The sequence below is a fragment of the Triticum aestivum genome, chromosome 5D, assembly GCF_018294505.1.
Source record: "Triticum aestivum cultivar Chinese Spring chromosome 5D, IWGSC CS RefSeq v2.1, whole genome shotgun sequence".
In the NCBI taxonomy this organism is placed as follows: domain Eukaryota; kingdom Viridiplantae; phylum Streptophyta; class Magnoliopsida; order Poales; family Poaceae; genus Triticum; species Triticum aestivum.
Window position 1 is genome coordinate 447580577 of NC_057808.1, and position 13072 is coordinate 447593648.

The 13072-nt window shown below is 48.1% G+C and overlaps 1 protein-coding gene and 2 long non-coding RNA genes across 3 annotated transcripts; 1 reads left to right on the forward strand and 2 right to left on the reverse strand.

Annotated features, from left to right (window-relative positions):
• Nucleotides 1-3091: 3091 nt before the first annotated feature.
• Nucleotides 3092-4860, reverse strand: LOC123125435 (uncharacterized). The gene is made up of 3 exons (XR_006461409.1): nt 4741-4860; nt 4306-4512; nt 3092-3447 (listed from the first exon to the last, which is right to left on the reverse strand). It is a non-coding gene; the product is annotated as an uncharacterized lncRNA (long non-coding RNA).
• Nucleotides 4861-5279: 419 nt separating this feature from the next.
• On the reverse strand, nt 5280-6594 carry LOC123125436 (uncharacterized). Its single transcript, XR_006461410.1, has 4 exons — nt 6557-6594; nt 6138-6225; nt 5890-6057; nt 5280-5408 (listed from the first exon to the last, which is right to left on the reverse strand). It is a non-coding gene; the product is annotated as an uncharacterized lncRNA (long non-coding RNA).
• Nucleotides 6595-9682: 3088 nt separating this feature from the next.
• On the forward strand, nt 9683-10377 carry LOC123125437 (low temperature-induced protein lt101.2). Its single transcript, XM_044545930.1, has 2 exons — nt 9683-9923; nt 10047-10377. The coding sequence occupies exons 1-2, from the start codon at nt 9834-9836 to the stop codon at nt 10176-10178; spliced, it is 222 nt and encodes a 73-aa protein (XP_044401865.1). The 5' UTR covers nt 9683-9833; the 3' UTR covers nt 10179-10377.
• Nucleotides 10378-13072: the final 2695 nt, after the last annotated feature.

Genomic DNA, 13072 nt, shown 5'->3' on the forward strand with positions numbered 1-13072 from the left:
GCTCGAGAAAAAGACTCTCTAGGGCAGTCGGTCAACACGACCGGCGGACGAACCACAGGTACAGGCGGCGCGGCCCCCGGTGGCGGTCATGGAGGCCGACCGCCCCGGGTACGACGCGCGTGGCAGAAGCGGCGGGCGGCGGCTAGGGTTGGACCGGTTAGGCTGTTACCATGTTTGAACGGAGAGAGAGAAGGATTGATGGAATAGTTGTTATATTTCTTGAGCCTCATGGGCATAAGGAGTACATGATCAACTTGGAGTACAAGATAAGGCAGGAACAAATCCTAGTCTATCTTATGTTTCCTAATGAATCAATATAGTCAACACCTCCTTCGTGGAATCTGATGCTCAGAATCAGCAACAAACGAACAAACATTGATCGACCAGGGTTAAAAAAATTCAACGACATTTCAGTGAAATTTTCAAAATTTCGCATATTTCAGTGGGGCCCAAAATACTTTTAACCCCGGAATTTCGAGGTAGGTTTAACCTGATTTCAAAATAAATTTCAATTATGTTAGAATTCATTAATTTTAAGCGAAACCTGAAATCTCATAATCCGAAATAATTTCCAAAATATACAAAATTTCTGAAATTTTGCAAATTTCGCACCATTGCTTCCTATTGAGGTCGATTAGCAGCCGCCTCTACCATCACTTGACCCCGCGACCGAGCCGAGCCGCTGCTCCTTCAAAGCTTGTTTGCTTTCGGACGGCGTGACGACGGTAGAGGCGTCGAGAAGACCACCCCAAGGCCATTCCTAGACGACGCGGCGACCACCTCGGCCCCGATGAGCAGCCGGCCAGATTTCTCTTCCTTGCGCACTAGGTGTTCGACCAAAAGTCTCAAAGGAAAAAAAATCCGTTCTTGTTCTTTCTGTTGATGCGAGTAGATTGTAATGAAAAGTATTGAGTTGTAGATGAGTTAATTTGGATCCTCTCCGTGAGATGATGCCTCCTTCGAAAAAGAATATGAGATGGACGAAGACGAAGGCACTGCTTTGATCATGATGATGTACATGCATAAGAGATCTCATCAAGGAGTTGTGGACATAGAATGAGCAACAAAAGCACTAATTTCATCTCTATGTTTTATGTCATGTGTGATGAACAGACGGCACTCCACGCACGATGCATGCACGATTCACAATCAGATGGATGTGGAGCACTTTATTCTACGACTGAATGGCTGGATGTGGAGCATCGTTCATGCATTGTTACAAAAACGTCGTGTGCAGCTCTCATTGCTATATACTAGATTGTAAGTGCGGCTTGCCGCACCCCCTACCGGGTGCGGCCATATTGAACCTGGTAGAAAATACGGCTTGCCACACCCTTGCCGGGTGCAGCCATATCCAACCTGGTAAAAAAGAAACTTGAGCATTGCATATAAAATAGAACATAGCAAGATATAGGTTACAAAAGCACCATCCATGAACCGACCCAAAAAATAGACATTTATAATGCCCAGTTTTGATGGGAACTTAACCAAAAGAGGTATAGATAGTTATATAACAATAATGGTCCAGTACAAATAAGTTTAGTTACATGCCACATGCCAACCCAATCAGGACCAACCCCAGATAGCTCAGTAGTATACCATATGAATTTCAGGATAGAAAGGTATGAAGGCGGTGACACATAAAAGAAACTCCATGGCCATTGATATATCTCAAATAAAGCAATAACACATAATATGATCCACATTTAGAAAGTCGAGAGGAAAGTGCAAAAGACTTGATGCGAGTCATTTTTACAGAAGAATTTGCACTGAGTTTCAAATAGCTGTCGGTGGAGGACGTCATGGTAGCTCATTGTATAATACAACATGAGAGGGTCATCGGTGTAGAGGCCAATGATTCCCAACATCAATCGTCATGGAGATCCTTCCATCAGTAATCAAGTCAATAGTGAGATGCCTGTGGAAAAAGCATCCAAGTATAGATGTTCACTCTGCTGAATAAAAAAACATATGCCCAGGTATTTTTATGTGAAGTGCAGTATAAACTTTAAAGTATCAAGATCTTGAAACTGATCTCAAAAGCCAAAACAGGTCGTATGAACAAAACAAAATAATGTATAAAACATGTTGCCTTCATTTCCAAGTATCATTTACATGTTCCCCATTAGATATCTTCAGTGGCAGGAGATACAATCATTGTTTTACACTGAAAACTTGAAATGTAAAGTAATGACATATTAGTGGAGGCACCAGACAAAATAATAGAGAGATTAGTCATAATCCAAAAGGGTTGTTCTGTATTGAACACTAATTAGATCATGTGAAATCGGAGCAAGAGTTTTGACACAAAGAATAGGCAACAAAACTATAGATCAGCATGATAGAACATAGCATGTAGTAGGATTCAGCGTCCATTTAAAACGATTCAAAGTAAGCAAAAATGAAGGACAAAGAGACACCTTTAAGCTTTATGAATAACTCATCTACATGACCATACATGCTACTACTGAAAGCTAAAAAAGCTAACAGATCAAGTGTGAGGTGAGTTGGTAACTTTCTATGAGTTTTTTGACTCGTTGAGTTCCTCTGCTGGATTGTAATCCATGTACCTCCATTTTAATCCAGCGATATTATGCTATGTTCTTTGTAGCTGACCAATACTAATAGTGCATTTGGGGCACAGAAGAAAGGTTAACATTAGGCACTCTCCAGATTCTCATTAACAATTTCAACACCAAATTCGACATCCATCGTGGACAACCTATCTATTTTCAGTAACAATGAGGACAAACTAAATAGATAAACACATAGTGTGCAGATATGGTGTGCAACAACAGAACTAAATATTTCAGTCAACAATCAACATCGGTGATGGATAATCTAAAAGGAATTGTAAATATAAGGGAAGGGGAAGGAGTTTGCAACCTAGTACTCCCATTGTCAGTGAGCAAGAATATGTGGAGGCATTGGGGCTTCAGTTATTCCTCTTTCATCTGCTCATGTGCCACCTCCGCCGCATCCGCGAGCCGCAATACAGCTAGGCAGGCGCACATGGTTCGCACACCATCGCCTTGCCAGGAAACCTAGGGTTGGCCAGGAGAGCAAAATTAGGAAATGGTGGAGCTTAAGATCCACATGGTAACAACAATCTGTCACCACTTGCATATTTATCATTTTTAGTGATTGTTTCAATAGAAACCTACATCCACAATTGTATCATTTTTAGTGATTATGGATGAGCTGCACTTACTATCCTTTCTACTAACGCATCATAGCATCTCATCTTTAGCCGCTTGGCCACGTCGTTGGGACAAGCACCCTCGCGCCAAGGCGCGATCCTGATCTAGTAGCCGAAGCAGAGCAGCAGGAGGAAGATGGAGCTCCCCGAGGGAGGTTGTAGCCGAGGCAGTACTCATCGAGAGAGGTTGTAGCCTTGCGCAACTTACTGGTGAGTGCAAATGGCTCCTCTTCTGCCCCCTCTGGAACCTACAACAACACCAAAGCATAACACTTCTTTTCAGACAAACGCCTACGCCTAGTTCAAAAGATAGCATAGAAGAACCATATAAATTAGGGATTGGCTCATAGCAGAACCAATATGCTCTGCCATAGAATAACCATATAAATCAGTTATACATATAAATTAGGCGGCAAATGAGTAAGAATAGTAGCCCTTTGTTCACAGATAGGATGATACACCAAAAGCAAATTATACCGGTAGTCGAGGATAACTGGTTTAGATGGTTCTTCTATTGTATACAGTGATGCAATCTTTTGCCAAATAGGATTGGTTCATAGCAAAACCATATAAATTAGGTGGCTAATGAGTAAGAACAATAGCCCTCTGTTCTAGCCTGAGACATGGTGCTACACTGTTGCTTAAGTGGTTGCGAAGGTGCCTAGTCGAAGAAAGGACACGACCAAGTAACACACATGATATGGCACGACCTACTCTGTGGTTTTGAGAAGCGGACGTAAATCTCTAAATAAGAGTATAAGACATGTAGTTGTCGCCGTCATTCCATATGTGTATGGATCAAACTGTCCTTTGTCTAATTTCTTCTGTCACCTAATTATACTACTAAATCTGACATGAAACTGTTTGGACACTGTACCAATAGTCAGTGTAACCTGCAGTTTAATACAAGGGAAAACCTGAAAAGGCATTGCCGCTGGTAATGGTTGCTGGTCCATCTTGGTCAGCTTTGGATGTATTTTGTTCTACAATCGCAACTATGATGGTAGCGGATCTAGTACCTCGCCACCTCCTGGCCAGTACCAAACCAGGCCCTGTAAGCTAAGACGATGGAAAGGATAGAGATCAGGGAGTGGAGAGAGCCTTACTGGTGGGTGAGACGGCGATTTGGTGTAGAAGGAGGGGCAAGAGAGAACTGGCTGGCACGTCGTGGTGGAGAGGTGGTCGGGGCCTGGATGCATCTTTCCACCGGAGATCTCATCGCCGGTGCGCCCATCATCGGCCGCTTGCGGTGGACCTCCTTGACTCGCACGCCATCTGCAGACCGCCTCCATCAGCCGCTCCCTCGGCAATATCTAAAGAAATGGATGCAAATTTGTTATGGAAACATTAGATGATTGACATGAGGTGTTATTCTCCTGCTGCTAGGAGGGCATCTCTAACATCTGCCACTTTGGCCTAAAACACAAGGCAAATACGAGAAAACATGTAGTCTATGTAGATACCATCGTTACTTGCATAAGTAAATCCATTTATCTAAAAATGTATAAAGCTACGAACAATGATATCTGTTGTCCACTTACAAAAAGGCTACTACGGTGCTTCTCACTAAGACATGGTCACCATAGTGAGTCAATCACAGCTCCTATCACTTGAAATAAAGACCATGAATCACAACGCGGTTCAGGATTAAGGTACTAAAATTTTTACACTGATTTAGATAATACAAAAGGGTGAACGGACACCTTAGGTGTACATATTCAAAGCACTCAACCAATCAGATACTTAAACAATCTGTAGAAAGTAAATCATAATCACACCTACATGAGAAGAAATTAAGCAGTCTTGTAAGCACACTCTCCGAAAATCAGTGCTAGCGGTTTTAAATTCTGACATAACACACATGGATGGGGCATAGCTTGTGACACTGCAAGATATGGTAACTACAGACTGCGACAATTGTCGAAAAAACATTTATACACGTACCATTTAATTTGGACAACATTCTAGTATATTAATATTTGTTCAAGAAAAGGAGCAAGACAAAATGGAGGGGGCGATCTTCTAAAAAATGGAGGGGGTGGTTACTGAGGAGCAGTACCTATCTTGAGACCAGGATGGAGGAAAAAAATTGCATGGTAGCAGGACAAAATTATGATGGGCCAAATCGGCCAACCACCAACAAAATATGTATAGACAATCCAGATCCCAAACAATTGAGGTGGTCTTCAAATCAGTATGTCTTTTCTGCCTGGAGAAAACAAGAAGGAATAAAATTACTGCAATAAGCTGAAAGATCAGAAGACTATAGTCTATTTGAGGACTTTGGTCATCAGCAATTTAAAAGCATATTTAATTTCTTGCCGGGCTTACAACCTGAACTATTTTACTTGAACATATGGCCACATTCAGTGCAAGATATATGTGCAGTCCCGTCAAATTTTTCATTCAGTTCAGAGTGAAAAGGAACTGTACAGAGAGAGAAAAGAAGCTGAAGAGAGTTTTTCAGTCGTAGCCATCCTATGGAAAAGGAAAATGAACTCATACTCAAAAAAGAAACAGTAGCCTAAGCAGATTTCTTCACCTTAACAAACTATAAGCAAGAAGTTTCAGATTGTGAGAAATGCATTGGAGATAAATGCACACACTTTATGAACCCAGACTGAACTGTGGGTGTTGATCCTATTCTATGAAAATAAATTAGAAAAGGAAGGGATGAGGATCTGCTATACCTAGGGACGTGAAGGTCCATGCTTCATTCTTGCCGCGGACATCCACAACAAAGAAATGATCAAGTGTATGATGAGAGGAGTACGAAATGGCATGGATGGCTTTGGTACCCGGATGCGGTGCCCTCTTCACCACTGACCATAAAAGGAGATAAATGTGGACGAATGAACCTTGAGATAAAATGAAAATTATCAGCTTCATCACATATGCATGGGTACAGTTACTTGAAAACATATTTTGCATAGCATACTTGATAGGTAGTAGACAAAATCTATCAGTTCAGTCTTCATGTTTAGCTAGATCCGAACATCTCTTAAATCCCCTTTGCAGGAACCTACCTAGACATGAATATCAGTGGGCAAGTCATAAACCAATTAAAGAATGTAGAAACCAATTACAATAAAAACAATACATTTCGGCAAATAAACATGACTCATTACTCTTTGCAGGCCAAAATATACAACAATTGATGAACGTACAACTGGAATTTGATAAGTGAGCACTTCCTCCAAAATTGAAGAACACCAATCATGAGAAAACGAATGTACAGCCAGATCTGCATCTCCATATGAATGAACAGCAAACCAAATCGCTAGGAAGTTTTCTATTCCACGCCCAAGCAGTCTGAATATCTAGCTCCAGATTCTTTAGGGAGGGAGAGAGATGTACCTGGTGAGCTCGTCGCTAACGCTGCCTCACGTCGAGCTCGCAGCCGTGTCCACATCAGCCCAACCGCCGCCGCTACTGATGGCTCCGCTCTTGTGCTAGCCGGTTGCAATGACGCGCACCACCTGTCCTCCTCCCGTCAACGCGCCAGACGGTGCCGAGGGCGCGCTCCGGTTGACCTCCTCCCGTCACTCCGCCTAGCCTTCTCCCGTTGACAGCGCAACGGCGCGCTCCTCGGGGAAGAGCAGCGCGACCTTCCTCTCCTCCCGACGACGTGACGCGCGAGGCGATCGGGAAGCGGCAGCACGAGCAGCAAATCTTCGATGGCGACGGCGACGCGAGCGGCAGAGAGAGGCGAATGGCAGGAAGGGACGAACGATGGGGAGAGCAGCAGAGGTGAGGTAGGCGGCAGGAGAGGAACGGCGACGGGGAGTGGATGCTAGGGTTATCACCCAATCGGCGCCCTGCTTGAACTCATCCATCCCGAGCCAACCACCATACGACAGGCACCGACCCACCACAGGAAATGATGAAAATGCCCTCTGCGGGGCACGGGAATTACCCGCGGTGGCACGAGATCTTTAGCCAGGGAACGGGACTATTCATTGTAGCAATGTCGCCTCTTCATCCGACGGCTACGGTCATCCGAGGGCGAGATCCGACGGCCGAGAAAGCATCAAGTAAACGATCCAACGGCCGAGAGTCGCTGAGCTCTGAGAACGCTCATGTTCTCCCAACTAACATAGTTCTGAATTGCCTATGGCGAGCACTATGAGCGGGACACAATTTCCCATTAGACGTCACTATGATGGTCAAAGCGAGAGTTTTGACTAACCAAACACGACTAACGGTTTGGCATCTTCGTAGCCTGACACAACACACAACAACAAACAATTAGTGTGTCTGACAAAGAAAACAAACACGTTTATCGGTTAGTCAGCTCCAGAAGATGCGGAGACACTTGTCAAGAATGCGAACCGTCCTGAGGATAGTTAGACGAACAGTGATATCCCTAGCCCAACAGGGTTCAGTTCCTGATGCTCGTATTTATCCTGAATTTATTTCAGGATTTCTGGCGATACGCTTCTAGTGGGAGGAGACGTTCCCGTCGACTATAAGGTGCCTACGGTGAATTCGTAAAATCTCAAAATGATATGCCGGCTCGGTCTTTCGGAGGTGCTCATAGGGGTAGGGTGTGCGTGTGTGCGTTCATAGGGGTGAGTGTATGTGCGTATATATGAACGCTTGTGTCTGTACCGATGTTCAAAAAGACAAAACAATGCGCGACTAAACGAATCAACCTGTGGTTGGATGGCTAGGTGGACAGTGGTATCCCTAGCCCACCAATGTTCAAGTCCTGATGCTTGCATTTATCCTGGATTCATTTCAGTATTTTCGGCGATACGCGTTTAGTGGGAGGAGACGTTCCCGTCGACTACGAGGCGCCTACGATGACTTCATAAAATCTCAAGATGATATGCCGGCCCAGTCTCTCGGAGGTGCTTATAGGGGTAGGGTGTGTGTGCGCGCGCGTTCATAGCGGTGAGTGTAGGCGCGTATATATGAGCGCTTATGTCTTTTTCTAAAAGGAGGATAGACCCCCGGCCTCTGCGTCGGGACGATGCATGCCGCCATCTTATTAATTATTCACACATGCCATACAAAGTAATACATCAGTCAGCATGAAGCCACCATCTAGGCAACACCTGTTGCTACTCCTATCCCATTGATGAAGGTGTGCCGAATATCCGGGCCTAATATCAAACGAACATCGCACCAAACCCTAACATCTAAAGCCGGATGCCCCAGCCCAGACTGGGTCCCATACCGGACCGACGCACTCTTAGAGGCTGCCGCTGCCATCTTCCATTGGTCCATCTCCAGAGCAGAAACTGACCCATCGACCTTGTCTGGCCTGCCGTCGACGCCACCACGACGCCAGACAACTCCACCATCCTGCACGTATCCGTCCACACGCGCCCGTCGCCGAACCTCCGCAGCACCATGCCACCGGAATCCGCCGTCGGCCTTGCGGTGGATGAGACACTGCTCTTCCGCTTGTCCCGTCCAACTAGCACTTGCTCCAAAACGATGCCCTTAGGAGGGACAACGGCATCAAATGTACCATCATCGTCCAATCTGGTAGATCCAGATCTATAGTTTCCCCCGGAGCATCACGAGTGGGCTGCCACGACCTGCAACAACGATGCCTCGAGAAAGGAACGACGTCATAGATGCCGCCGTCGTCCGCCATGACCAAAGTCGGCGCGATTTTCACCGGAAGTCGCCCCCCCCCCCAACCCCGCAGCTGCCTGGAACCGAACGAAACCTCGCCATGGAGATGAGGGCCGCCGTCGACATGCCGGTAGGGAGCCTCTAGCCGCCCCTCACTGGTCCTGCTCGCGCCACTGGCCGGCCAAGGCCATATCGAGACGGATCTGGACAGGACACCAGATCCGCAGCCAGTGGAGCCACCCATGCGCCCGCCACACCGTCAGCCATGTAGGTTCCCATCGGCGCCGTGCAGTAGGGGCGCCGCCCTGACTGCCACCCCCAACCTCCCCACGCGAGACGCTGCCTCCGCCTCACAGGATCTGCCGCGAGGACCAGCCCGCCGCCACCGCGGCCCTTGCCAGCGGCAGCGGCAGCTGGGGTGGAGGAGCGGGGAGGGGCTTGCGGCACGGGATCGGGGGGCCCTGGCGCCGCCCGAGTGGAGGCGACGCGAGGGGGGTGATTCGAACCGATGAGCGCTTGTGTCTGTACTGATGTTAAAAAAAACAAAAAACAATGCGTGACTACGGCTGACTAGGTTCAACACGGCCATCGAATTAACGTGACACGAGAAAATGTACGCTTCTGGGCAAAAGCCGTGTCGCTCACTTCCACGGACGTTTTACACCGGCACAACGCAGCATACACCGTTTGTCGTATCGGAATTCAAGCTGGAATTTGTTCAGTTGTATCGGATTTCAGAATCACAGGGTGGAGAAACCGGGCACTGTTCAAGTATGCAATAGCCACTTCAAATGCTCCACGTGTTGTGATACAGATTTTCTGGCTCCGTACATGGTGGCGCGTTGTGGCGTTTCGCCGTCGATCCGCGTGGCATGGCATGTCGGCACAGCCAGCCAGCCCAGCACCACCACAACTTGTGTAATAAAGTCTCCTCCCGTCCTTCCTTCCCCGACAGAGCAACGCGGCCCCAAACCAAACCTCCGGACGCAGGGCAAGAGAGAGGGAGAGAGAGAGAGAGAGAGAGAGAGAGAGATCTCCATCACCGATGGCGTCCCGGAGCTGCACCTTCCTGGAGATCCTGCTCGCCGTCATCCTGCCGCCGCTCGGCGTCTTCCTCCGCTACGGCTGCTGCAGCGTAAGCAATCCGCCCCCCTCCTCTCCTCTGCTGGGCTGGATGGATCCATGCTGGATCCTGATATATAGCATACTAATAACAGTATTGATTGGTCTTTTCTTTCTTTCTGTCTGCCTTGAGCAGATGGAGTTCTTGATCTGCCTGCTGCTCACCATCCTGGGCTACATCCCCGGCATCATCTACGCCGTCTACGTGCTCGTCGCGCATGGCTCCGCCTCGGAGGAGAGCGGCAGGGACTACGACGCCCTTGCTTGATACCGTGTAGCAACTCATGCCGTGCGAATCCACGTCGTGTGTGTGTGTTTGTGTTTCCATCTGCTGCACCGTGTGGCGTGCCTTCTTTCTAGTATATCAGTCTGTAAATGCTGCTTAAACCGTGCTCCGGTTTCCCCGGCCGTCCTGTGATTCTCTCATACTACAACCGAATAAATTTCAGCTCTGAAGATTTTTGCCACTGGTTTACCCCAGTCGGTGAGCAGGTTTGTGTAAACAGGAGTTACGATCCCAGGATTCCCCCCCACCACTCATTGTGTGGCGATATTTCTCCGATCGGACTTGATTTTGTGTCCTATATGCTTCATTGCTGGTAACCACCCCTCGTCAAATGTGTTTCTTTCTTTTCTTTTGACGGTGCTAATGCGTTGTTTCCGAAAAAAAGCTACTCCCTCTGTTCCCTTTACTCCTATCCGACACAAGACGTTTAGACAATCCAGACAAAGCACAAAACAGTTCAGTGTCGACTGTATAAAAAAGGAGGGAGTGCGTCAGAAGTTCTGATGCAGAGGCAGGGTAGGATCAAACTGTCTTTTTAAGTAGGATAGGGGAGAAGTTGTAGTCCTTTTTTATCTTTGGTACGGTAGGCAGAGTTTTCTCAGAAGAAGCATGGTCAAACTAACCAAGTGAGTAATAAGCGCACCAAAGACCAAACGCGGCAGCAGATGCTGTCAAATGTCCAAAACAAACCGCCGAGACGTGCTTTTGTTTCGGCATGCTGTGGACGTGCTGAGAGCAACTCCAATGGGGCGATCCATTTCGTCCGCGGCTGTCCGTTTGGGTCGGCGCGGACACAAAAAGTGCCTCAGCGCGCCAATTCAAACGGACGCGCGTCCGTTTTTCGTCCGCGGACGACCCATTCCCGGCCCATTTTTTAGCCTGATTTGCGTCAGCGCGGACGCGTGATGGACACGCGCTCGCCTACTTCTGTCCCCGGGCCCGCTGGTCTGTGGCACATTGGCCTCCCGTCTCATCCTGCGGCCAACAAAGCAACCTTCTCGCCTCCTCTGTCGCCGACGCCGCCGCCCATTTTTTCCGGCGACTCTTCCAGCTGCCGCCGCCTCCACATCCGCCCAGCAACGCCGCCCCCTCCCCCCATCGCCCTTAGCCGTTTTGCCGCCGGGGAGCAAACTGCTTCCCACCGCCGCTTCCCCCACCTCACAGCCGCCCGTCTCCAAGAAGCCGCCCCGCCGCCCCTGCCACATCCGACCGGCACACTCATCGGACGCTGGCACACTCGTCGGACGCCGGCAGGGCAGCTAGCTGGTCTGTGGGCGCCGCGACTCCCCTCGCCGGCCGTCTCCTTCGTCGCCGCCCGCAAGCTGTTCGACAGTTTGCCAAGGTACGAAATGGACTCCGCCGACGAGTTCTTTTTCCACAATTTCCTTTGCGACTCCGGCGATTCGTTGTCCGACGAGGAGGAGATATTGGCTGCCGTGTTGGTCCATCACCACCTCAACAGCCAGCGGCCGTTGTTTCGTGGCTCCATTCCGGGCCACCTTCCGGCGTTGAATCGCAACCGAGAGAGCGGGCATTTCCTTCTCTGGAAGGACTACTTTGATACAACAAACCCGTTGTTTAAACATCACAAATTCTGCCGCCGGTTCCGTATGAGTAGGCATGTTTTCAACCGTATTAGAGAGGGAGTGGTCGGCTATGATGACTACTTCGAGTGCAAAGAGGATGCGGTCGGCAAGTTTGGTTTCTCCTCTTATCAAAAATGCACTGCCGCCATCCGAATGCTTGCATACGGAGTGCCCGGTGATCTCATTGACGAGTACGTCCGTATGAGCGAGTCTACATGCCTAGAGTCCCTGTATAAGTTCTGCAAGGCTGTGATTGCTGTGTTTGGCCCTGAGTACTTGAGAGAGCCGACAGCTGAAGATACAACCCGTTTGTTGGCGATGAATGCCAGCAGGCGCTTCCCGGGGATGCTTGGCAGCATAGACTGCATGCACTGGGAGTGGAAGAACTGCCCTTCTGCTTGACAAGGGCAGTATAAGAGACATGTCAGGGCTTGCACTGTCATACTAGAGGCCGTGGCGTCTCAAGATCTCTGGATCTGGCACTCTTTCTTTGGCATGGCTGGATCACACAATGATATCAACGTGCTTCAGCGCTCGCCGGTGTTTGCTAGGCTTGCCAAAGGCAACAACCCATCGGTGAACTTTACTGTCAATGGCCACAACTACGACAAAGGGTACTATTTGGGTGACAGTATCTATCCTCAGTGGACCACTATTGTCAAGACAACACCCAACCCTGTCGGAGAAAAAAGGAAAAGATTTGCCCAAGAGCAAGAGAGTGCTAGGAAGGATGTCGAGCGTGCCTTTGGTGTTTTGTAATCTCGATGGGGCATCGTTCGGTATCCTGCTAATACTTGGAGCACGCAGAAACTATGGGAGGTGATGACTGCTTGTGTGATCATGCACAATATGATCGTAGAAGACGAGCGCCCGGAACGTCTGTACGATCAAGGCTTTCAGTTACAGGGTGAGAATGTTATGCCTGAGCATGGAGTAGCGGCAACATTTGAGCAGTTCAGTCAGTTTTAATGAAGACATGCGTGATTGGGAAACTCACGTGCAACTGCAAAATGATTTGGTTGAGAATATGTGGACTCATGTTGGCAACCAATAGATATATCTTCTTTTATTCATTTGCAAAAGTATGTGAAACATTTTTTTATTTGGCTTGTAAAACTATACTATTTATTTGGACGGCCAGACTATTTAGCTTGTTAAACATTTTCATTTCACAATATGTTTGAATGCAAAATCAATGTAAAATTGAGCGGCCAGCCGACCACGCCTGCATATATGGGTCGACGCGTTGGGCGCGCTGCCGACCCATATCAAAAACAGGGCGGACGCCGG